Source organism: Mytilus edulis, unplaced genomic scaffold, assembly GCF_963676685.1.
Source record: "Mytilus edulis unplaced genomic scaffold, xbMytEdul2.2 SCAFFOLD_1207, whole genome shotgun sequence".
In the NCBI taxonomy this organism is placed as follows: domain Eukaryota; kingdom Metazoa; phylum Mollusca; class Bivalvia; order Mytilida; family Mytilidae; genus Mytilus; species Mytilus edulis.
In genome coordinates this window covers 798-26882 of record NW_027267761.1, presented here as the reverse complement: position 1 = coordinate 26882, position 26085 = coordinate 798, and the positions used below count along the sequence as shown (strand labels likewise).

The 26085-nt window shown below is 31.3% G+C and overlaps 3 protein-coding genes across 3 annotated transcripts; all 3 read left to right on the top strand.

Annotated features, from left to right (window-relative positions):
* Positions 1 to 187: 187 nt before the first annotated feature.
* On the top strand, positions 188 to 2884 carry LOC139505988 (uncharacterized; the record flags this gene model as incomplete). The annotated part of the gene is made up of 6 exons (XM_071295302.1): positions 188 to 290; positions 678 to 786; positions 1085 to 1265; positions 1764 to 1880; positions 2349 to 2489; positions 2729 to 2884. Coding segments are annotated over 6 exons (807 nt in total), but the record flags the coding sequence as incomplete, so codon positions are not given.
* A 2956-nt stretch (positions 2885 to 5840) lies between these two features.
* Positions 5841 to 10503, top strand: LOC139505987 (uncharacterized). The gene is made up of 7 exons (XM_071295301.1): positions 5841 to 6135; positions 6482 to 6757; positions 7163 to 7195; positions 7911 to 7943; positions 8779 to 9020; positions 9365 to 9457; positions 10441 to 10503. Exons 1-7 carry the CDS (start codon positions 5841 to 5843, stop codon positions 10501 to 10503), a joined length of 1035 nt encoding a protein of 344 aa, XP_071151402.1.
* A 17-nt stretch (positions 10504 to 10520) lies between these two features.
* LOC139505986 (uncharacterized) lies at positions 10521 to 25585 on the top strand. Its single transcript, XM_071295300.1, has 21 exons — positions 10521 to 10856; positions 11636 to 11712; positions 12283 to 12559; positions 12805 to 12916; positions 13289 to 13397; positions 14053 to 14198; positions 14550 to 14668; positions 15349 to 15456; positions 16111 to 16294; positions 17312 to 17502; positions 18031 to 18252; positions 19667 to 19678; positions 20599 to 20713; positions 21352 to 21618; positions 22128 to 22391; positions 22717 to 22961; positions 23494 to 23631; positions 24014 to 24403; positions 24607 to 24683; positions 25019 to 25082; positions 25427 to 25585. Exons 1-21 carry the CDS (start codon positions 10521 to 10523, stop codon positions 25583 to 25585), a joined length of 3612 nt encoding a protein of 1203 aa, XP_071151401.1.
* The last annotated feature ends 500 nt before the right edge of the window (positions 25586 to 26085 follow it).

The following is a 26085-nucleotide window of genomic DNA, read 5'->3' as shown; positions in this document are numbered from 1 at the left end:
CTTGATTTAGATATTACTGTGAACACATTGGAGAATAAATAAACATATTGCAATTGCATGATACTGTCATGGGAAGTACATTTCAAAATAAATTTTAAACAGTTGATTTAGTAAGAAGTTTGTTTACAGATACTTTTAATTTATTATTGAACTCATACTTACATACAATTGATGCACTTTTCCCCAGATCTATTTACCATCAGGAAGTGAACTGGCAGTTAAGACAAGTTCCAATGGATACCTTAGTGTCTGGTTTTATCCTTCTTTGATGGACATGGACATGACAATGGGTAAATACAGAAAATCTCTTGGCTTATGTTGTATTTTTTGGAATTAAACTGATAAATTGAATTTTTGAAACCTAAAACAATCTTTTTTTAAATTTCTTTTCAAATTGAGATGAATTAGTGACAATATTTTCATTTTGAATTATTTTCGACATACTGTATATTCATTAATTTTTGTGTTCATCTGATATTGCAGTTGTAAAGCGACACAAATTCAAGATAGATTGATTATTAAAATTTCAAAAAGGTGCAGTTTTTCATTTTTTCTCAAACATTAGTATATTTTTTCTCATACATTAGTATATTAAAAACAGGGAAAACATTATTTCTTAATTTATGGTAGACAATATGCTTACAATGGATTTAAACAGATTTGTATTTGTTTTACAGGTTTATGTGGTACATATGACAACAATGCTACCAATGATTTCATGATGATGAATGGTAACGTTAGCCAAGCTAGTGGTAGATATGTAGATGACTTCGTTACTTCTTGGAGGTAAGGACTTTAATGACAGTTTTTTTAACTGAAGACTTCTTCAGTTACAGATAGTTTGAATTTTGTTACAGTTTACATTTAAATTTGTCCACTTTAATCTGCAGGGTACAAAGTTATCTTTATGCAAAAGAGTAAATGAAAGTTTTCTTCTTTTCTTTTATATATTCATCATCTTTATATTGGGTACACCAACTTTTTCTGATAACTTCAAAAATGTTTGACTTGAAAAACTTTAAACCACTTTCATGTATTGACTTTCACCTGAACAGTTGATAAATTATTTGATCAATAAATTTAGGGTCCAGTCAGAAGATTCCATTTATCTTGGAAAGTGTCCAGGCATGCCCGCTATGTCTATGGCAACAGACATGAATGTATGTGATTGTTCTACTACAACTGCAGATTGTGGTTACTATGGAGAAGTGAGGACTTGTGGGATAGCTAAAGATTTTAGTAGAGGTAAATACTGTATAAGTTTGGTAGATTCTCAGTGGGTGTTAGTCTAATAAATTAAATAACTTTTAAACAATTGAATTTGCCATTGCTTGTGAGGGAAGTTTTGAAGGATGTGGAGTGTGATGAAAATTATAAAAAAAAGCCATGCCAATTTCAGGTAGCTGGTAATTAACCCATGAAATGATATAACATTTAACATATTTCTACTCTTGAGATCCTTTTAATATTGTGTCATTGAGTTTATCTATAAAATACTGACATAGTATTATTTCTGAATATCAATCACATTTTGTTAATGAGTCTTCATTGTTTTTTGTAAGAAATAAATTGCCCATTAATAACATTTATGGTTTAGATAACAATTCTAATAAATTGGATGTCAGTAACAGGCTTTTTCTTTCAAGTGCTAGAAGCAAAGGTTCTCAAATAATTTATATACTGATAAAAAACTCAAATATCAGTTTTCAAAAGATTAATATTAGATGGTTAATAATGACAATGCTTGAACATATTATGTATAGGTATGGATAAAAACAGATTATTTGAGGACAATGAGTATGTTCCCACAGTACTGTGATCCAGACTCTACCATACCTACCCCAGGTGTCTTCAAAGATTGTGACACAACTATTGACAAGGTATAGCATTTGTTTGTGTTTTATATAAGTAAATATAATGATTAAGTTCCATTCATTGAAAAGAACAAAATAGGTATTACCTTTGAAAAAAAGATGTCAAAAGTTAAAAGTTGTTCTCCTGCAAGATGTGTTGTCTCATATGGCAGAAATAATTAATCACCAATAACTGACAGGTGGTTGCTGAACAAACATCACACAACATCAACTGGGCATGTCCAAAAGGCTTTCGTCGATTTACCACTGGGGACACTTACACCCAAAAATGTGAACCTTAAAATTTAGAATGTTTTGAATATATAATGAGCTAATGATAATTGAAGATGTCTGAATGTACTTCAGCTAAGGAAGGATTAAGAATAAAGGAATTAAAAAAATCTGAGTACCTGTCGAGGAAGAAACCGTAATACTTAGTCTACTAACATTGTTTTAAACTGCAATTTAATTGATTTTTAATGATATTTGATATAGGCTGCGACTTGGCAAGGTGTGTGGACAGAAGAGATAGCCATGTCATACTGTAAGAATCAGACTGATCGTGTCATCAAAGAATGTGGAAGTTTTATAGGTTACATGACAGAAGACATTGATAACTGTGTTCACAATATAAAGGTAAACAGATTGACTTTGTGTCTGAGTGATTTGGATTAATTTAATATCCACAATTCAATCCTACAGAAATGAGAGAAAACATGAATATTGTTTGTTCGAAATGTTTAAAATTGAACACCAGAAATTTTTACAGACAAATTAAAAAAAAAAAATAATGTGTAAAAATAGCATAACAAAATCTTGAGTCAACTAACATTTATATCTTCATATTGACTTTAAAAATGTTTGTTTTGTTTCAGTTTTCTGGAATGCCTATGTATGGTTCCATAATAGATGAAGACTTAGAACAGAGGTGTAGATACCAGTTACTTAAGAACATGTCTGTAGCAGTAACTGAAGTGTCATTATGTCCCTTTGATTGTAGCAGTAATGGCCAGTGTGATAATGGTATGTGATAGATATCCCTTTGAAAAAATGATAAAGTTGCGTAAAATATTTAAAATGCTATGTTTTAAAATATCTAGAAAAAAATTAAGTAAACTGATTTACTACTTGCATGAATTTAGTTCTACCATTTAATCACTTAAAATCATTTACTGTTGTTCCACCTATTACAATCATTTAGATTTATGTGTTTCATCCTTAATGTTGAAGCAACATTGCCACAGTTTTCATAATATTAGGTTTGCCTTGGTTTTTAGGTTAACTGCCTTCAGCGCTTACAGCGCTTTGATTCATTTTTTGGGGTATTTAGTTCCTTCATTTATATTCTTCTTCAATGTATGTCAGTCTTTTAAAATGGCTTGTTATTTTGAAATAGCTGGGAACATCTTTAAAGTATTTACTGTACATATTTTGACTATATTATTGATAAAGAATATTTACTCTTCTATTGTCTTTTAGGTGTTTGTAAATGTGGCAGAAGGTTTTATTAATTTCGACTGCAGTGTAAATGCCAGTGTTCCTGCAATGATTACCTCCCTTGATAAAGACCTATATAATGAGTTGGAGGAGAATGATAATATGATGGTCAATGTTCTGGGTTATAATTTTGTAAACAGTGACATGTTCAAAGGTTATATAAGAGAAATAATGGTATGTATTGGCTAATAAATTTTTTTTTTCTTGGTTTAAAGAAATAAATGCTTGAATATTAATTGATAAATTTGTAATTCATATGAATATAAAAAGATTTTTAAGTCCAAGCTGACGAGAAATTCTCCCTGTTGATGTGTCCGATAAAATCATGTACAGAAATGATGAATTAATTGAAATGTTTTTTTAATGAAAAACAACAATAATGACATATGAGAATATAAATAAAACAGAATGTCATTGTCATAAAAATCGAAAAACACCAATACTTCAAATAATTGATAATTCCACATATTTTATTGGAGTTTAGGTTTCTATCTATCTAGCAATCCTATATCTTTATTAGTTTTATATCTAAAAAGACTTTGCTCAAGTAATATATTTCTAGCAGATGGTTATTATTTTCTGAATTTTAGGTTGAAGAATCAGGATATAATGTATCATCAACCTTGGTCTGAAGTAGAGGTCATGTTTGTCAGTAGTAGTATGGTGACCTTAACATTACCCACCAGAGGGGAGCTACGAGGTCACTGTCAGCAATGTCAACAGTACTGAAAATGTAGCTGAACCCATGGTTACAATAAGTTACAACCCTGCTTGTTACAACTGTAGCACCAATCCTGTTAGCTGTAAACTAAAGGTAGGGAACTCTGTACATTACCCAGTAGAGGGAGCTTTAAAAACCTTAATTACAAAAATTGTGTAGGCGACATGAACTATTATAACAGTGATTTTGCTAGCGCTCGTCACTTTCGTAATTTACAAAAGTGTTTTCACATTGACGAAAGTATTTCAAATCAATTTCGTCACTTAAATTTTGAAAGTGTAAAAATACTTTCGCATTAAAATACTGTAAATCTACTGTCTGTATGTTTGTGACAAGTTTATGACCCCCAGGTAATTAAACATTTTCAACAGGTGTTTCAAGTTGTGATTACAACTAATTCGCTCATCAGATGGCTCACTAATCCGTAAATTATGAATAAACCTCATAATTGACCATCAAAATTAATTCCCCAGGAAAATCAGTCAGTTGGCATTTCAACAACCAGAGTTTAGTTTCGTCATTTGATTAGAATTGTTACCCCGGACAGTTCGCATTTGAATTTCAATATTTCTCAAACGATCACAATTTGAAGTTCTTTTGTCGTAGATTCGGTATTCTAACACATTTTCCCTCATGATTAATATAAATTGCCATCAAAAACTTTCGACAATTTCCATTTAAAATATAGAACTTTATTCAAAACTTTGCAAAGAAGTCTTCACGAGTTAAAACAGGTGCTTCCTGTACTGTGTGCTACGCATGCGTGATAGTATTCCTATGATTATTTATAGACCCTGATTAAAAACGTTAAATACTAAATCATTGCTGTTACACAAAAAAATTATAGTGCGCAAAAGTGACTAAAGCCCTCAAAATCCTAGCTTAAACCCTGATTATAAGATTGTATCTTAAGCAACACAGCCATATTAATTACAAAGCAAATGAAAAATAAAAGATTGATAGTGGCCAAATATAGTTATAACTTATGTTTATTTTCTCAAATGGTACATGCTTATGAAAAAAAAATCAGACTTGTGCCAGACAGGGTGGTCCTTGTGACCTGCCAAAATATGATTTTGATTTTTATAAAGAATGAACATCAAAATCATAAATTTCACTATGCAATAGAAGATTCCCTAAAATATGTTTTGATGACATCAGAATAGAATTATAAATCAACCATAAGCCTTTTTTCAGTTTCTCAGTTTTTTGTTTAAACACTTCTTATGTTATTTTTCAGGATAGTGTATGCTATATAAATGGTAAATGTTACAATGTTGGTGACCGTAAGCCTGACAACCATCTACGGGCTGTCTATCAACTAATTCTTCTGTATGGTCAGATGTTAGTGGAAAGGTAAATATTAAATAGGTATCCATAGAGTCTGATTGGTTGCAGAGAAGACAGTCATATAATTTTTTTTTTATCTTGTAATTATCTTTGCCTCATGCAACTGTGGAGGTTAAAAATGTTGTTCAATCCAAAATAATGATCTGCCATCACATTTTTGTTGTTGTCTGGTGCACATCTAATATGTGATTAAACTTCAAATGAAGGGTTACTTTTATCAAAAGCTAAGCTTGAATGGCTATTATCTGCAACAATTTGATATAAGGAACCATTTTCTTGGCCTGGTACTTATGTGAGTACCACATAAAAACTCTTGTATACTATTATATGCCATGTAATCTTGCATAAATTGAATTTAAAGACTAGACATATTATTTGCTAGACATTTAGTTGTAAATAAGACATTTTGAAATATAACCATGTTGCCTACTATTGTTATAGATCAGTGTTTTCCTTCCTCCACCATCAATTGGAGTAAGACCTCTTCAAGTGCTCTTCTCTTCCACGACTCCAAACTACTCAATGCTTCAACTAACCAAGATTGCCAGAACATGTGTGAAACACAGGCTGATTTTGTGTGTAGATCTTACGATTATAATGGCGATACAAAGGAATGTTTGTTGTCGAAATACAGTACAGTAAATGCTGGATCTTATCATGCTAATCAGACTGTTAACTCTAATTGGACCTTCGGTGAATGGACCTGTGACAATGGTAGGACTTTTGCTAATGTTTTAAAGCTTATAAGTTTATTGTTGTTGGATGCTGGAAATGTTCTAATTAAATTACTTACAAAGAAAATTGAATCGATTGGAAAATTTAAAAATACAGCTGGTCACCATATTTATTGATAAGAAATATAGGTTTTTAAATTTGGTTGTTTTAATTTGATATTCAATCTCTGGAAAATAAAACACACTAATGTTAGATTATTTAGGTAAATCATTTTGAGGAAACCTGTTTTTATCTTGATATATCTCAAAATGGTTTTGAAAGTCAGTAAATCTAGCTTTTATAAATTAAACACATGTTTATTCAATTATGATGAATATTACTTCAGAAGCCTGCCCAGGTCAAGATGTTAAGTGGTCAAAGATGGACAGTTACCAAGGATATTTCTCCAATGACACTCACTTAGATGTATTATATGATGTATGGACAATGAAAAGATGTCAACAATTATGTGAAAGAATGACCGATTGCATGGCCATCAAGTTTGATGCCATGTCCGGAATCTGTATATTAGCGGACGGTAGTCTGAAGAAAGTTGCTGAAGATTCTGGAATGTTTGGTTACTATGCAGACTGGGAATACAATTATTACACCTGTGTAGAAGGTAATATAGCTTATTTTTAAGTCACTATGAGCTAACCACATCAAGGATTTGCTAAAAGCCATTGGAAAGAAACATTTTTGATAAAAATGGAATTGATTGGTGTTTGCGTTACGTTACGCTGGCTTAGCACAAAAAGGCTTTGTTGTGGCGGGAGCTTATTCAAATATTTTTACAAGTTAGCAAAATTGAATTGAAAACATGAAACAATCAAGGCTTAAAATATGATATTAAAAAAATATTGTATTGTCTATGTTTAAATTTTTCTTAGGATTGAAGCATTTGGATTAAAAATAAACATTACTGTTTCTTGTATAAAGATAAGGATGACCTCTGAGCAGATCAATTATTTATGATGCTATAATGCGCTGCATTACTAAAGGTTGTTAACATTAATTCATTTTACAGGCAAAATCTATAATCTAGCTTCTAACGCAACAGGTAAACAAATCACAATTGGGTCATTGATATATACTGATGCAAATATATGATTCTTAGGGGATGCTTAGCTATACTTTTCTTTAGTAATGTAAATTTAAGTTCTAAAAAGTTCATTCTCAAATCGAATGTGTATTGAGTGTCATAAGATTTCAAGCTTTTACAAAATATGTTTCTTAATTGATTCAGTTTTAGCAAGTGTTACTTCTATTTGATTTTCATGTTGGAGGTCAACTTGTACAGATTCCTTAGTAAAGCCAAATTCAACTTGTTAATCTTGGATAAGGCTTTTCTTAACAAGATTATTTCTTTCTGGCTTGTGTAATTCACCAACACAATCTAATGTGGTCCTTTTTATGGATCTTTTCTCAGACTTTCTTGTACCATATTTCAATTTGGTGTGTCAAAAAAGTATCCAGACACACCTCTCATATGGCTTCCAAGGGAAATAACTCAAATTACTTCATATTGAAACTATTTACAGTATTTATGTAATTAGTAAGATTTCATTTTAAGTTCACCATTGTAAATAAAGATTTCCAAAAAAAAATATTAAATGAAAAAATACTGTCACATAACTTTTCATAAATTTTGTTAATTTTTGAATCAATGTTTCACTTAATAAGTTTTACATTTTAATTGTTTTGTATGGTTATCTGATGTAAGTTACAGTTTCAATGACATTCCCCCAAATTTCTTTTATCCACAATATTTACAGGTGAAAACAATAATAGAAGCATGAATGTTACAGGTAACATGTCACCATTGTACTGGTCGTTAAATGACACAGTTATATATCTTAGGGACAAAATTTGCTTTTAATTCAGATTTTTGCTTTACAATTCAAATCATTTATTGTATCACTTTAGACATGGTCTACTTATTTTCCCTTTTCTTAATCACACCTTTTGGACAATTTTGAATGCTGAGTGTCATCTGATTTGATCTTAGAGGCAGATTTAGGGGTTTGAGCAGAGACTAGCCCCCCCACCCCCCCCCCCCTTATTGAGGTTAATATAATATATCATATTGTGGTAAATGTATAGTACTGTTACAAGTAGTATTTCAAGTATTGGCTTGCAAGGCCATCTTTCAAAGTCCTGGATTTGAAGACCATAACACAACCCTACTTATTTTGACATTACTGGTTGTCATTATATATATGCAAGAGAAATCTAGTATTTTTATATCACAATACTTTGTTATGAGTATATTTTTATTCAATTTATTAAATATATGTACCCACAGTTCATATTTATATTAATTTATGATATTATATATATATAACATTTATTAATAATCACTTTATATATTCATATTGCACTCATTGGTAAAGTTAAAATAACTAAAAAATAATTTTTATTTTATATTTTTGTTAGTGTTTGTAACATTATTCTATAAACTAATTGTATTTGTACTAAAATATTTTTCTGATAACTTTAATTCAAACTAATATTTTCATTGTAATCATAAGATTTTTAAGATTGACTTTAATGAAACTAACCATCTAACAAGTGCTTTTTTTAACATGTAAACATTAAATATAAAAGTGTAAGAATGGGTGTAAATATTTATTGTAATTATAGGGCAAGAGACTGGACCAGAGATCCCCGCTGCCACAGGTATACACGTAGAACCAATGTTTTATGGACCTGGTAATGACAGCTTTAGATGTGGATTTGTTGAGATAACAAGTGACATGGCCCTACTGTACAGTGTACTGTGGAAGGTTGACGGAGAATACCTATCAGTCACAGCACCAGCGGTCAACTACACAGACTTCTATTTAGACCAAGAACTAGCCAATCAAATGATGGATGGATCAACAGTAGGTTTATTTCTTCAATTAATAATTTCCAAGAGAAATTACATTGTAACACTTTGAAAGCATAATCTTTATATTTAACATATTGTTAATTCACAGTCAGCCCTTAGAATTAATTTTGATAAATGGTCATGGTTTCTCAAATCAGCAACCTTCATTTACTGAATGGCATCCTTTTTTTTTACAGTTCTCTTGTTGTGTCAATTGTAATAGTATTTGCAAGCAAGGGCATCATCTTTATTCCATTTGTACATCATGATTCTCAATTTATTTTCAGTATTAAGGATCCAATGAAATTCATTCATTATAAATTAAATTTACAATATATTATTTTCTGATTATTTTAGGTTGAATGTGGAGTGAGTGTTTGCTTGGCAGATAACTGTGACAACCAGAGAGGAAAATTCATGTCATCAGATATGTACACAGCTACTATCAAGGTAGCGGACTTGAAATTATTACTTCTTTCAGATAAGAGGAGATGTAGGGTATACATCAAATAAGACAGCAACCCAACATGTGCATATATTGATAAAAGTGTAAATGATTAGGTAGTCATTGTCTTACATGGAAACACCAGGGCTGTGTGTGTTTTGAAAGTGATCTTACCAATTAGTATTAAAATCTGATTGTATAAGAAGAACAATTGAATTGTGACAGTGTTCTATAATTATTACTATGAAACTGTTCTGACTAGTTAAGGATGTTCGCTACTCTGTTAAAAAAAACAAGCTTTTTAAAAGACTTGTGAATTGAAAGCATATTAATAAAGAAACTCAAAAAGTAGACGGTGTGCTCATTTTCGAGATATAAGCCATTGAAAATTTGGCGGGAAATAATTCTCTCTAGTTTTTTCATATATTTAACATTGGCACCTTATTTGTTTCAAAAACTATGAAAAAATAACAAGAATTTTATAAAATTTTGAAATATGGCTTTTTAAACTTTATGTAATAAAATTATGAAAAGAAAAGTAGCGGTTAGTGGGCAAAATTTTATAATGACAATACATGGATAAAACCAGAGGATCTGAAAATCTGGCAAACAATCAAAAAATGGAGGAGCCAACATCCTTAAGAGGTACTTGTTCTTGTACCAATGAGTCATAAAAATGCTATAGGAATTGAAAAATCTTTGCTTTTTAACATTTTATTTATACATGTATCTTGAAATTTCATAGGAAATGTTTATGAATATTTTATATACATCTAAAATGTTGTTATTTGAATTGTCAGAAGACAAAAGACTTTTTCTGTTAAGGCCTTTTATTGCCAAATGTGTGATCTTGATTTTTCTCATTGTCAAGGCCCTACGGTAGCCTATAATTGCTTATACTCACTACAAATGAACCCTTGTGTAGAGTTGTCTCATTGGCAATTATACCACATCTCTTTATTTTTGTATTAACATTTAATCATTACAGATAAATGCTCCCGATACCCTAGATTTTACCGGAGGGAGAAGACGCAAAAGAACTGATGATTGAAGTAACAGCCCCTCCATATGTCTTGTGTAGGGACCAAGGACTCTCTATCCCCCAACAATTGTTCATTCAAAATAAAAACCATACAGCCATCAGTCAGTGATGAACTGAAATGTCCAAGTGATAATATGATAGAGCAAGTCACATCACAGATAGTAAAAATGGACAACAAGGAACCAGTCTGTGATGTCACAGTAACCAATGACAACTGGAAAGATGCCAAGTACATGCTGAAATTGAAAGCAACTATTGACAACAAATTTGATGATGACCATGAGAGAGATTTACAAGTTTTTGTAGATTATATGGTGAACGATGCAGTTGAAATGGGCAATGTCACCAAAAAATCTATGAAAGTAAGTTCAAAATAATAGAACTATTTATTGTAAAATAAAGTTTTAATAAAAATTACTACAAGAATTTCCAGAATTGTTAGACTTCAAGTATGCATAGAAATCATTAAAATACTCAAACTTTACATAGAATTTGTTGATAGTCTTATAAGACATTTTCTCAATACAAACTTTTATGTTTTAAATTTAAAAAATGTTTTAATCGTTCACAAAAAATCTTTATGTTGACATTTAGTGCTTTAACTTTTAATCTTAAGTGTCAGAATAAAACAAATTTTTATGCCCCACCTACGATAGTAGAGGGGCATTATGTTTTCTGGTCTGTGCCTTCGTTCGTCCGTTCGTTCGTTCGTTCCTTCGTCCTTTCGTTCGTCCCACTTCAGGTTAAAGTTTTTGGTCAAGGTAGTTTTTGATGAAGTTGAAGTCCAATCCACTTAAAACTTAGTACACATGTTCCCCATGATATGATCTTTCTAATTTTAATGCCAAATTATAGTTTTGACCCCAATTTCTTGGTCAACTGAACATAGAAAATGAAAGTGCGAAGTTCAGGTTAAAGTTTTTGGTCAAGGTAGTTTTTGATGAAGTTAAAGTCACAACTACTTGAAACTTAGTACACATGTTCCCTATGATATGATTGTTCTAATTTTAATTCCAAATTAAAGTTTTGACCCCAATTTCACGGTCCACTGAACATGGAAAATTATAGTGCGAGTGGGGAATCTGTGTACTATGGACACATTCTTGTTTTTTTGTATTATAGTGTTTGTCTTATTTTTCAGTTGAATGTTATTGACAGAGACAGAAGAGCTTTATGTATATCAGTCAATGATCCACATATTACCACTTTTGATGGAGTGTATGTATTTTGAGAATATATATGTCAGTTGATAAATTAGTTGAATTATTCTACATCTGAAAATTGAAATTCTGTAACCAGTTAAATTTTATACACTGAAAAAATCTATGGACCTTTTAGGAATAGGAATTTAAAAATTGATTTTAGAAAGATTTTTAATGATTTTATGAATTTTTTGTAAAATGAGCACCTGTTCATAGAATTTCCTTTTAAACATGTGCATGTACATATTACAGTTTAATTGTTTATTTGTTTTATTTTTTACTATATATTATGACGTTAAAGTATTATGACGTCATGATGTTTCCAAGGACGTTTATCTATAACATCTTTTCAATGATTGAAAACAAAATGTCAGCCATGTAGTTGAGAGGAAAAATAAAGAACTGAAGAAGGCCAATGGCCGAAACGTCTTGAAAAATTGGTTTATTTATACAATTATAAAAAGTATGTTCCCTATTGGAATTTTGAAAACAAGGATTATTTTTTACTTTCAAAGATATGTTATATTTTACCTTTTTCTTTTCCTTTTCCACTCCAGCTATCCATGTATTTCTTATGTCTTTTTAGATTCTTCAACAATTACCGTACTGGAGAATTTGTTTTATACAAACATAAAAAGTTACCCTACTCAGTTCATGCATTGTATCGTCAATGTACCGGCGGGGCTTCCTGTAATTGCGCTGTAGCAGTCAAAATCTTTGACGATGTTCTCCTAGTAGATAAATGTGGACCCCAGGATGTAACAACCGAATCAACTTATCCAATCAGAGTCAAGCTTTTCAGAAATGGTGACCTTCACCCTGGATTTAAGATTTACAGATACTATGAAGGTCGAACAATCAAGGTAAACACTTGTAAAACAGAAATAATTGATTGTTGCAAGAGTTTAAATTTGTTAGACTAACATATGTATTATTTTTTTTAAGTGCAGAATAGCAGAAAGAGTTGACTTATGCATCGCCTGCTTCATGCCAAAATTTAAACAAATTAGATTAAAGATAAAGTCTTTTACAGAAACTTGATTTCATCTTAAATGACAATATTATAAAAATATGATATTTCCATTTTACAATTGTCTTATTATTAAAGGCTGTGTTTCCTACTGGTACAACGGTTACCATTATGAGGAGTGCTGTTCCCAGCTATAATTTACTGAATGTATGGATCAAGGCCTCTGCTGCTGATTATGGACAGACTGAAGGTATAAAATAATATGGTTTTATTTTTAGGATTGAGTATTATTAATTGTATAATGCTGAGTTTTAATGTAATGAAGTTTATTCTACACTTAGCATAAACTCTTTTCTGCAATGTCTACTTTGCACCATATCAGAGTATTTACACTTTTGGTATTTAGCTGAATCTTGCCTCCGAATGACCTTAGATCTACTCTGAATCACCTTTTGACGTCAAGCAACAATCACTTTTAAATTGTGACGTCAAATAACTTAAATTATGATGTCAAAGTTTACGGGAACCTGTGTGATTTTACGTAATGGCGGACAAATTTGCATACAAGTGTAAATACGTCTATTGATCTTGAAATGATTTGACCTATATGTCATTATTTCAGGTTTGTGTGGAAGTTTTAATGAGAATCAAATGGATGATATAATGTCACCTGATGGCACAATGAGCCAAATAATAAACACCAGAGCAGACAGTTTCTCTTTAAGCTGGAGGTAAAAATAAAAACAATATCAGTATGAGTTTTATTATAAAATCTTTATATTAATCAATCAATATGATGACATGGTCAGGGAATACATAGATTTTTGTTAATATTTTGGATTTAAGTTGTTGTGATACAAGAAAGAGTTTTTATATAAAGAAAAACATTAATGCTAGAATTTTGATAGACTTATCAAATATATTTCAGTTTATTAAGTTTTACAATTATGACATTTTTTTTGCCATGGTGTTGTTAGTTTCTCTCAATTTACAAGTTTTGAAATTCCCCTTAGTATCTTCCATATCTTTGTATGAAATCCATGAAAATAAAATTGAGAATGGAAATGGGGAATGTGTCAAAGAGACAACAACCCGACCATAGAGAAAACAACAGCAGTAGGTCACTTACAGGTCCTCAATGTAGCGAGACATTCCCGCACCCGGAGGCGTCCTTCAGCTGGCCCCTTAACAAATATATACTAGTTCAGTGTTAATGAACGCCATACTAATTTCTAATTGTACACAAGAAACTAAAAGTAAAAAATACAAGACTAACAAAGGCCAGAGGCTCCTGATTTGGGACAGGCGCAAAAATGCAGCGGGGTTAAACATGTTTATGAGATCTGAATATATTGTATTTCATTTTATATTAATTATGTATTTTAGGGTTGATCCATCCAAATCCCTGTACACAGGAGAATGTCCATCTGGTACTGATGAGGATTTGACTCCAGAATCGTACTGCTTCTGTAAAGAATCTCAGACGTGTGGGGAACAGTTAGATAGAGTTATCTGCCCATTTGAAACAGATGGTAACATATGAATTATGCTAATATTTTAAATTTATGTTTGTTTGTAGAGATCAAAATAAGGAATCAAATATATTAATCTACATTATCTTTATGGGAAGTGATTTACTGTGTTTTTTTCATTGGATACTTACTTTCGTGGATTTCGCAGGTATCGGTGAACCATGAATTTAAATGTTCAACGAAATACCAATTGTCCATAGGCATGATAGGCATTATGAAATATGAGAATAATGTATCTGACAAATGTATAATTAGTACAATTGATTGAAAAGGATTGTACTAGTATAAAAGTACAAACGATGGGATATTTTGATTATACTAAATAAAATGGTGTTTCCTTGTATGTTGTAGGTGGTATTGACATTACTAGTCAGTTAGTCAGCAAGTCATTATTTCCCACCAAGTGTACGGAGGATGTAGGACAGTTCCAGTTCCCTCCCTTTGAATATGATTCAACTTTTAATGAACCGGTAAGTTGCCTTGTTACTGTTTAAAGTATTATCGCTATTCTTTTTTTGTACTATCTGTGGTAGTTAGTTGCATCCATATTTTAGGTTCAGTCTGAGGTTAAATTATTTTTTATGCCCCATTTATGGGCATTATGTCTTCTGGTCTGTGCGTCCGTCTGTTTGTCCATTTGTTCATCCGTTCGTTATTCCGTTCATCTGTCCCGCTTCAGGTTAAAGTTTTTGGTCGAGGTAGTTTTTGATGAAGTTGAAGTCTAATCAACTTGAAACTTAGTACACATGTTCCCTGTGATATGATCTTTCTAATTTTAATGCCAAATTAGAGATTTTTCCACATTTTCACGGTCCATTGAACAGAGAAAATGATAGTGCGGATGGGGCATTCATGTACTTTGGACACATTCTTGTTTAAACATCAAACACTTTGTCAAAACTGCATGGAAATTGATCAAAATTAGATGAAAGCTTTTATATGATTAAACGACCTTTTCCATAGCAAAATTATAATTACGTTCTTTTATCAAAATGCAAAAATTTCATGGTTTAGAATAGCCTTGCGGAATGGTTTATGCTTAACAGAAAATGTTTCTATTTTATAGAACAGTAACTCAACTGACATTATCATTTATTGAATACAATTTGAAATACAAATTAAAAATATATTAAGTACGTTTTTATTTTAGATACCAAATTGGCCCTCAGATGGTGGTTACAGTGAAGAACAAGCCATATACCAATGTAAGGTTATAGAGCTAGAAAACACCTTCAGCCTTATGAAGAATACTCCAGGTGTTAATTGGCAAGAGCTTTTGAAAACTGTGTAGAGGACATTCAGGTAACAATATAAAGACTTATACAGTTCCAAAATACCCTTTATAATAAAGTACTGTATTTCATTATTATTTGTGGAAATCAATTCTCATGGATGTCAATGTTACAGTGAAACCATGAATTTAAGTGTTCAACGATTTACAAATGTTACATATAAAAATATGCTGACTATAAAAGAAAAACCACAGAATCTAATATCCACGAAAAATAGAATTTTTCCTAAATCCACGAAAATTGATACCCATGAAAATAAATGAATCCACAGTATACAGAAACATTAATATATTTTAGCTTTAATAGCTTACATGTTGCACTTTTGAAAACTACTTTGGAGATTATGATATAAGAATAAAAAGACCTGGTATAATTGCAAATTGAATAATGATCAGACAAAGACCTGATGAAGTAGATGTAAACAACTGCAGGTCACCATATAGCCTTTAACAATGAGAAAAACCTACATTAAGCTTTAAAAGACAAAACATTCAACTATTCAAATGAAAAAGGAAAAAATAACCTGATTATTAACTAAAAACTAAATTTCATAAAACTAGTAACAAAAGTATGGCTTTAAAAATAACACCTAATTATAATGCTGGATATATAAAATTTAGATTACAGATTCAAGTTTATGGACACAAACTGTAATAGAAAATATGAAACAGCAAGCCCAGATACTTCTCCCATTTAACATGAGTACATGGACTAATGGTACCGGTCCTAATCCTGGTCCACCAGATGAAATCTTAGGCCAATTATGTCTGGCTGAATGTGGCAATGCTGGGACTTGTGTAGAAGGTATGTTAATGAATGACTGGTATATTCCTTTGATGTGTTTGAGCTTTTGATTTTGCAATTTGATTAGGGACTTTCCATTTTGAATTTTCGTCAGAGTTCAGTAATTTCGTTATTTTACTTTTTGACTAGCTTTTGTCCTATCTGTTGTATTTTGAAACTAATTAAAGTCAAATTTATGGCAGTTGATAGTTTAAACATATTTTATTGTCCAAAAACATTGACAATAGGATTAGACACAAGTTTTGCAACTTAGAACATCTTCTCCATATTTTAATTATTTGATACAACTCTTTTATTTTTTATTATGGGTAGATGGGAATTTGCCCCAAAGTTGGTCCTCGTCGGCAAAAAGCGTCAATTTTGACATTTTTCCGTTCTTTTTCTCGACCTGGAAGTCAGAGAGATGCTAATAGATGCATCCAACTGTAGTTTACATGTAAAGTGGACCCCAGTGAACATGTTTATCACAACAGTTGTTAGGTCGGAGTGAAACTGATCTGGGTTCATCAGTCTAAAGAAGGTCTTTTGCACTAAAATTTGAAAAATTTCCGATTTTTACCGATTTTGACCTTTAACTGGACTTGCAACCGAAAGTAGTCGTTTCCATGGCATATTTTGATAAGAAACACGATCAGTCATTATATGCCTTTGTGTTAACAGTATTTGTCAAGGTTTCAGTCCTCATAACTCCGTGTTTCAGACCTCCAAGGTAAGACAACCCCTCTTAAAAACTCAATTTTGTTTGATTTCAATTTCTGAAGTTCGTATTTGAGCTCAAAATGAATATTAAAAGTCAGAAATATGTCAATCAATAGTGTCAGATTGAGGAAACATTCCCACACTACGATTTAAATGGCATTATGATGACCTCCAAATGTATGGTGCGCCATTGATGCGAAATAACCATGGTCTGGGTACGGCCATAATATTATGGCCCCCGCAAGACAAGGGTTAATTGAATATCTAAATTTTGAATGGTTAGTTTTGGTTATTTATTGGTTGAATGGTATATTTTAGGCAGTTGTAATTGTAACACTGGACGTCTAGGATTGGATTGTAATGTTGAGGAAGCAGAAAAACCAGCTATCTTATTTATTGATGGTGATGGTTTGTGTGACCTTAGGACCAGTACATGTGAAGATGTTGTCCTATTTACAGAACAAACACTAGATGTGGAATCACTTAGTTGTTACTTTACTATACTTGAGGTAGGTATATGTAGATAAAGAACTAAAGTAAACAATGTCAGGTTTCGTTCCATATATTTTTTAGATTATGGAAATTTACTCTGTTATTCATATATAACAACTCGTAAAATAGAAGTTAAGCTACAAATGAAGTTTAGTCTAATTACACCTTTTGATTGATTGACTGTTGGTGTGTAAAACCAATTTCAACTATATCAAGGCGGCCAGTGGTGGAGAAAGCCAGAAAACCTGGTGAGAACCACTTACCTTCTGTAAGGATATTGAAATCCTAATCAATTTAAATAAGATTGAATGTAACAACACAAGTTGTGTTTGAACTCACAACCTTTGCATTGACATCAGCAGTTTATTGGTCAGTGCCGTGTAGATGATCTACTTAGTCAACTCATCCAACAAGGGCATATTTTACATTTGTTTTGATGTGAAGAGAGTAAGACTTTGTTGTCTAGAAAATATTGTGTAGAGACAAAATTAAAGTATTTTTTATTACATAGCTGAATATCCACCATTTTGTTTGTTTTGTTTCAGCAATCTGGAGTAACATTTCAGCCTATTGGCAGTTCTGTCAGGGTGAATGCTACATTTATAACATACAATGAATTGGAATGTACACCACCATCCAGGGGAAGTTATCAAGTCCAAATCAGTAACAATAATACTGGCACAATCTTAAGTGACGTTTCTAACTATCTTGTATATGATTCTCTATGCTACACGTGTGATGTATCAGCACTTACATGCACAGAAAAGGTAGGATCATTTTTTTATTAAAGCTATTTTGTTGACATTTTTTCCTTACACTTATATTGATGTATTGTATAATGATTTGTTTTAGTCACTTCAAGTTTTAATCAAATGTACTTTTATTTCTTTTACACAATTGATTTTTAAATCACAATAGAAATGTATAGATTTTTACTAAAGTAATTTAAACACAACGTTTGAATGAAGGAAAATGGCAGGTATAGGTCATACATATATTTATAAATATTTTTACATTTGGATAATACTAAACCTTATCGTTATTTTTGTGCTTATTTTAATAACAAGATTGAATTATTTTGTTCTTTAGATAATCGTTAAAAAACATACTGTGAAATTATTAATTAGTTGAAATATGCTTTTTAGAACCCTAAACATTAATTCTGGTTTGAAAATTATCTTTGAGAAATTATCAAATATATGGTTAATTATCTTTTAGATGCATTCTGTTGTTGTTACGACCTCTGAATTTAAAGTTACTCAACATTACCTTTAATAGGTAATGTTTTCAAAAGTGAATACTAAAGAAAGCTACCAATAGTACTTAAGATTCAGAAAGGCAAATTTCACAGAGTCTATAAGCTAGATCATCAAATTTTGGGTAGCCTGATTCAACAATTTGTTATAGTTATACCCCCGCTTTCAAAAGGGGGGTATATTGTTTGACCTCTGTCTGTCCGTCTGTCCGTCCGTCCGTCTGTCCCATGAATATTTTTGTCGCATTTTTCTCAGTGAACTACAATGCCAGGATTTCTGAAATTTGGTTACAGGGTTTATATAAGTCAGCTATACTGTTTGATGCATTTACAGATTCATCACTCAACAACTTCCTGTTTACCGAACACTTGTATCATTCTACACGTGATGACCAAGTTGAAAATTTTCGTCACATTTTTCTCAGGAACTGCAATGCCAGGATTTCTGAAATTTGGTTTCAGGGTTAATATAAGTCAGCTATACCGTGTGATGCATTTTCAGATTCATCACTCGACAACTTCCTGTTTACCGAACACTTGTATCATTTTACACATGATGACCAAGTTGAAAATTTCGTCGCATTTTTCTCAGGAACTACAATGCCAGGATTTCTGAAATTTGGTTTCAGGGTTTATATAAGTCAGCTATACCGTGTGATGCATTTTCAGATTCATCACTTGAAAATTTCCTGTTTACCGAACACTTACATATTTTTACACTATTGACATTATCCACTTGCAGCGGGGGTATCATCAGTGAGCAGTAGCTCACAGTTACACTTGTTTTAGTAAATCTACATCAGATCCTAAATATATAAGATTTTTTTTTCAATACATATATCTAGAGATTCATTATACACAAATCTATTGAAGATTGACTTTGAACTAATTGAAGTTGTAATAAACACAACCTTTCTTATTTGTAGTCTGATATCCAGGTAAATGTATGCACACATACGTATAATCTGCATGGCAACAATTTATATGTTGTACATTATGTTATAAGCAATAATTTGTGACACAAAATGAAAAAGCTTTTCAATTTGTTTATATATAATAACTGAGACTGCATGTTAAGATTAATGATTGTTGAGGAAACCAACGAGTGTATTTTTTTAAGTATTATGAGGATTTATAAATACACCAGATATACATGTATATGATAAAATGGCTGCTTTTGAAGCCTGCTCATGCAATAAGGACCTCACAACCAAGGTTTAATATCACTGTAGTATATATGAAATGGCTTATATCACATTAAAAGCATGCTTTATTATATATACAATTTGCAAATAATATACAATTTGCAAATATGGCATATATTTATGCCAGACAAAAGATTGAGATAAAATCACCTTGTATTTATATATGATTATCATTGTTACTAACCAGCATGTATACTATTGTATAAGTTGAATAATTGCATGAAGAAAAGTGGAAAAAGGTCCATCAAAATATAAAATGGAAAATTGCATTGCTGACCAGAAGCAGAACAAATCAAAAAATTATCTTGAACATTTATTAATGCAGATCTTAAACATTCCCATTATACAAGTTTACCAAAAAGGGAACCTATAGCTAGTGCATATTGTACTTTGAAAATAACTTGTCCAATTTTAAATGCATGTTTTAATATTTGCAACAATGTTATTTTTTATAACTCTGAATTAGAAAAAAATATTGGTATGAACAACGATTGATGCAATGCTGGTGATGAATTGTTTGAAGGAGGTGCCTATTATTTAAAACATTTATTATAGCCATTGAATATATTTTTTCATCAAGGTTTATATAATAAAATGTTTCTGCAGTGTGCATAACAAAATTGTTTGACATATATATTTTATGTGTATTATAGACAACAGCTTGTTTGATTGACAATATATGCTATGAGCCAGGAGAGTTCAACCCTAGTGATATTCATCAGTATTGTGACCCAACAGTTAACTACACACAATGGCAGGAAGCTAAAGGTAGATTAATATCTTAAGATATCAATTGACAGCATAATTAAATGTTTATGGATATTTTGTCATACAGTTTTATGTCAGGAAATTGATGTCTCCACAATTATATGGACTGTCTCAAAAAGGTTAAGTTTTAATCTAATATTCCAACTTTCTCATATAACGATACATCCAGTGAAATAATAGTTAAGAAACTTCTGAGAAGGTTTTTAAGAGAGAGGCTAAAGATACCAGAGGGACAGTCAAACTCATTAATCGAAAATAAACTGACAATGCCGGGAGGTTAAAAATGAAAAAGACAAACAGAAAAACAATAGTACACATGACACAACATAGAAAACTAAAGAATCAGCAACACTAACCCCACACAAAACTTGGGGTGATCTCAGATGCTCCGGAAGGGTAAGATGATCCTGCTCCACATGTGGCACTCGTCATATTACTTATGTTATAAGGAGTTGGTTGAACTTCCTTATTTTACAGAGAATTCAAGTTTTACTGAAATTATAAAGCTATATTAGTTAAACCACCTTGAAACAATTTTATGAATGAATTGTGTCTGTCTGTGTAGGTACCTCTTTTAAATCATCTAAAGAATTTGTAAACATTCTGTTTTTTTACCTTAATTCTGTTTTTTTTATCAGATTCTTGCGGCATACTTGACATTGCATGGTATACACAACAAAACAAAGCTGTGATGGGAGAACAAATATTAGAATTAATGAGTGACAATGACATCACCAACTGTCAGGATGCTTGTATGGCTCAGAGAGAGGCTCCTATGTGTGATGGATATGACCTTGACAAGGTTACACAGAACTGTTCATTATTTAGTGGGGATGATTTCTCAGCCTCTGCAGAACTCACAGACAACACTAACTCTGACCACTCTGAATGGCTATGTGTAAATGGTAAGTAAAATATATTGATTTCAGACATCACTAACTCAGACCACTCGGAATGGCTATGTGTTAATGGTAAGAAAGAGTTTTTATCAAAGACCAATTTCAAGGCATTATTGAATAACTTTAATTCATCTTGGTCTGTTTTTCAGTTAGGCTTTTTAGTACAGTAGAAAGTTTGTAAACATTGTGTGTGTTAACATATACAAAGATGAGGAAGATGTTATATTTCCATTAAATAAGCTTTCAAAGGCTATATTACAAGATCTTACAATATAAGACATTATTTTAGACAACAATAAAAACCAAAAAAATCCCAGCTAGATTGAAAACAATCTATAGAAAATGTTACTTTATTTTAGAAAATCCCAGCACCAAGTAAGGAATATGACAGCTGTTGTCCATTCATTTGATGTGTTTGAGCTTTCGATTTTTCCATTTATGGACTTTCTGTTATGAATTTTCCTCAGAGTTCAGTATTTTTATGAATTGACTATTTACAAATATTTTATTTTCAGATCCATGTGGCAAGAGGGGGCTTACCTGGACGAGGTATTCAGGATTCTCTCTCCTAGAACATAATGACAAGGAGATCTCTAGTGTGACCTATAACACACAGTGTCGGAGGTTGTGTCTACAAGAAACACACTTTATCTGTAAATCATATGAATTCATACCAGCCCTGGGTATTTGTTATCTGTCCAAATCTGTTGCAGCTGATTATAAAGACAAGTTTGTGTCGTACCCTGGTTTTATCTATGAAGACTGGACTTGTGATAAAGGTAAGAGTATATTTTAGGTGCATAAGTTTCAAATAAAGTTTAAAAGTTGAATTTAATTTCTAACAGGAATTAATATAAAAGATAAAGTTATAATGTATAAATTTATGTATCAGTTAATTTACTGGATATTATTTAACATATTATCAATACAAGTCAATTTTAAAGCCATATCATGTAAGAAGAGATTAAGTGCGGTTTAAAAAGTTCAGGTTGTTAGCTTATGCAGGTTATTTTAAATATACTGAGTTTAGTGCAAGTCTGGCAGATTTTATCATGTTTAAAAAAATAGTTTTAATCAATATTTTTTTTTAATTCTACCAAATAGATGGAGACTACCCAGTCATACCTAAGAATCCAGAAGTTGAAGTAAGCAGTCTACCTGCCGATGGAAACTTGACATTGTCTTGTGAATTCTCTACCATCCAGAATACCAACGACAGTATAGAATATCATGTTTACTGGGTCAAGGACTCGGTTGTCATAGCAACTGAAATACACAATGAAATGACAGAAGAAATCAAAGTATTCCTGGATAGGAAGCATGTTGTTGATTTGGCCTTTGGTACAAAGGTAGGTACTGAATTTAATTCAGAGTTACTGCTGTTCTATAGCAGTTTACTCATTTTCATATCAAATGAATATTAATAAAATGTTTCAGTGTAAACTTCCAGCCTTTCATCCTCTTAATTTAGCATTCATTGAAAAAACCCTTAAGTGAACAGCATTTTACTTAATTTCATCAAACAGTGCCTTTATAAGACATAAGTAGTCCCTTATATCCCTGTAAAATACAAATACAAACATGTATAGTTATTTTCCATTATATGTCTTGTTTACATGATCTTCCAATTGATGCTTTTTCCTCCAAAAAATTTGACATCACAAATCAATTATTGTCATATCACAATGTCCTAAGATGCGTTTTCCTAATGACCCAGGTCAACTTGGGAAGTTCATTTATCAGATTCAAATTGGAAACTATTGGCCTCCGCACATTCAGACATGAAATCTCACTTGTTATTAAAAAGGATTTATGTACATTTTACAAGGAATGAGGTACCAATTACAAAAAATTGAGCTGTTAAAATATGATGGTACAAAGATGAATGCTATATGTTTAATTTTATTACAAAAATATAATTTTAGTTACACTGTGGGAGTGATAACCTGTATACAAGATAGATGTAATACAACAACTGGAGCCTTCAGACAAAGTAATGAGATCGTAGCTGATGTCAAGGTTAGTATTAGATATGTTCTTATAGCAGGTGGCAACAGAAAGTGAATAGAATTCATAATTTTCAGCACTAAAAACAGTTTGAGGTAAAAACAAAACCAGTTCAGAATGCATTTTCAATGACTTGCATTGTAATTTTGACCAGTTTTATAATTCTTGCTCTTATTAATACATGAGAGTGAGATAATTAAAACACCAGCATCCAAAAATAAATCATTATAAAGTAAGTCCATTGAAATAGCTGGACACCTCACAAATTCACTATTGAGCATTCAAATTTGTTTAAGCTTTATATTTAGCTATTAAAAGGTAGATCAGTGCTACAACAACACAAAACTAAAGAATAGCTTGAATGTCATTAATATAATTTTTCATATTTGAATAGATAACTTCTGATAAGATGATTACTGTAGAAGAAGGAAACAGCAGTGTAGAAGTTAAATTCCAACCCATGGCGCCACCTAGCTTTTTCTGCAGTATCAATGACAACAAGGACAAATGTAACATCAAACTATCTGTTTCAACAGTCACTGACCGGTATGGTGATTTCTGTGTCAGTGGAAAATCTTCACAGTTAGTGATCAAACCAGAAACTGACAAAAAGTCATGTGACATTATGATAACCAATGAGAATTGGAAAGAAGAATTTGAAGTTCCTGTTAAAGCTAAGATTGATAACTTAATGGATGGAGAGCAGATGAGAAAAGTAGAATTTTCTGGAAAAGTTGAATCTGATTTTGTTGATTCAGATGAACATTCATTCTTTACAGTAGAGGTACATAAAAATAATATTTAAAAAAATTCTTCTGAGTGAGTGACTTTATCATTGTAAAGTATATTATAATTGTAACATGTAAAGTGGAAAGAAATATAGAAAAGTAAAAATTGTTATCTCTTTATCATCCTCATTATTGATAAGCACTTTTAGATTTATTAATTTTATTAAAAAAAAACATTCTTTCATACTTAAAATTTCAGGTAACTGTGAAAGATAAAGACTTGGTTTCATTCTGTGAATCTGTTACAGTGGGACACATTACAACTTTTGATGGAACGTAAGTTGTATACAGTACATTATGTGTCAAGTTAAGTATGAAAATGAATAAAAACAATTTGATGTAATGATTGAAAGTAATGTTATGTTGTTATATAAGGGAAAAATGCTACAATACAACTTGTAGTGGTAATATAGTTCTCAAAAATGTCACATTTAAAATGTGAATGTAATTTGAATCATGCAGTCACAAAAAAAAATCGAAATTTATAAAAATGAATAAAAATATGTTCTACAGTGTGCAATTAACTTATATTAGGAAATCTATTGTAATGGTTATTGTTTTGAGCACATTTTATGATGAACCATTAATTTAAATTGTTTAATGTATTGTAGACGATTTGACCACTTTTGGGAAGGAGAGTTTACTCTGTACAAGCATACTTCTAAACCTTATGAGGTAAAGTAATCAAGATGATTTTATGTTATACAAATATTCATAATCTTTAAAAAAAATGTATGTAACCCTATAATAATATTGTATAGATGAAACTCTAATGAATTAAATTTGACAAAATTGTAACACTTGATAGGATTTTTTTGAGGGAAGAGGAGAAAAAAATTTTTTTTTTGGGGTAAAAATGATAGAACGTGAAAATGCATTAGTTTTGAATATGCCAATAGAAAATAGATATTTCATGCAAAGCCTGACCCCTTTTTTCTGCCAGTGCATTTCAGTTGATATTGGCACATATCTATTTGTATTTATTTTTCATGGTCTGAAAAGCTATTTTTAATCAACAGGTACAAGCATTCTACAGAAGTGTTGGTGGTAAAGGATCCAGAGTTTGTGCTGTAGCTATCAGATCTGGTGCTGGGGTTGCTGTCATTGACGTATGTGGCCCTAAAAAAGAGCCAGAACATAAATGGCCACTACTTGTTAAGATTTTCGAAAAGCAATGATGAGAAAGGAACAGATATTTATCGGGCAGTTGATGGAAAGATGTTCAAGGTTATGTTACCAACTGGAACCATCATCACTGTTCTCATAGAAACAGAAATCAAATCACCATATTTGAATGTTTGGGTTCAGGGGTCAGTAAATGACCTTGACAATACTAAAGGTTTATGTGGGATGTTTGATGGTATGAAGGGCAATGATCTACAGAAATCAGATGGTGAATTATACAATGTTCCAGGATTAGTAAAAGAAGCTCTCTCACTTTCTATGAGGTATATATTTATGTCATAAACACACAAGTATTAAAAGATAAAAAGGAGAAAGTACAAAAATAAAAGATACTAATTTAAAAAAAAATGTGAAGTTTCTAAACAGATATCACGATCACATGGTAGTACATTACCAAATTACTAAAATAAAAATGTCAATTTTTACCGTATCTTTAAGGATTATATTTTATTACTTGAATTAATTTATAGAGTGAAGAGAAACGAGAGCCTTT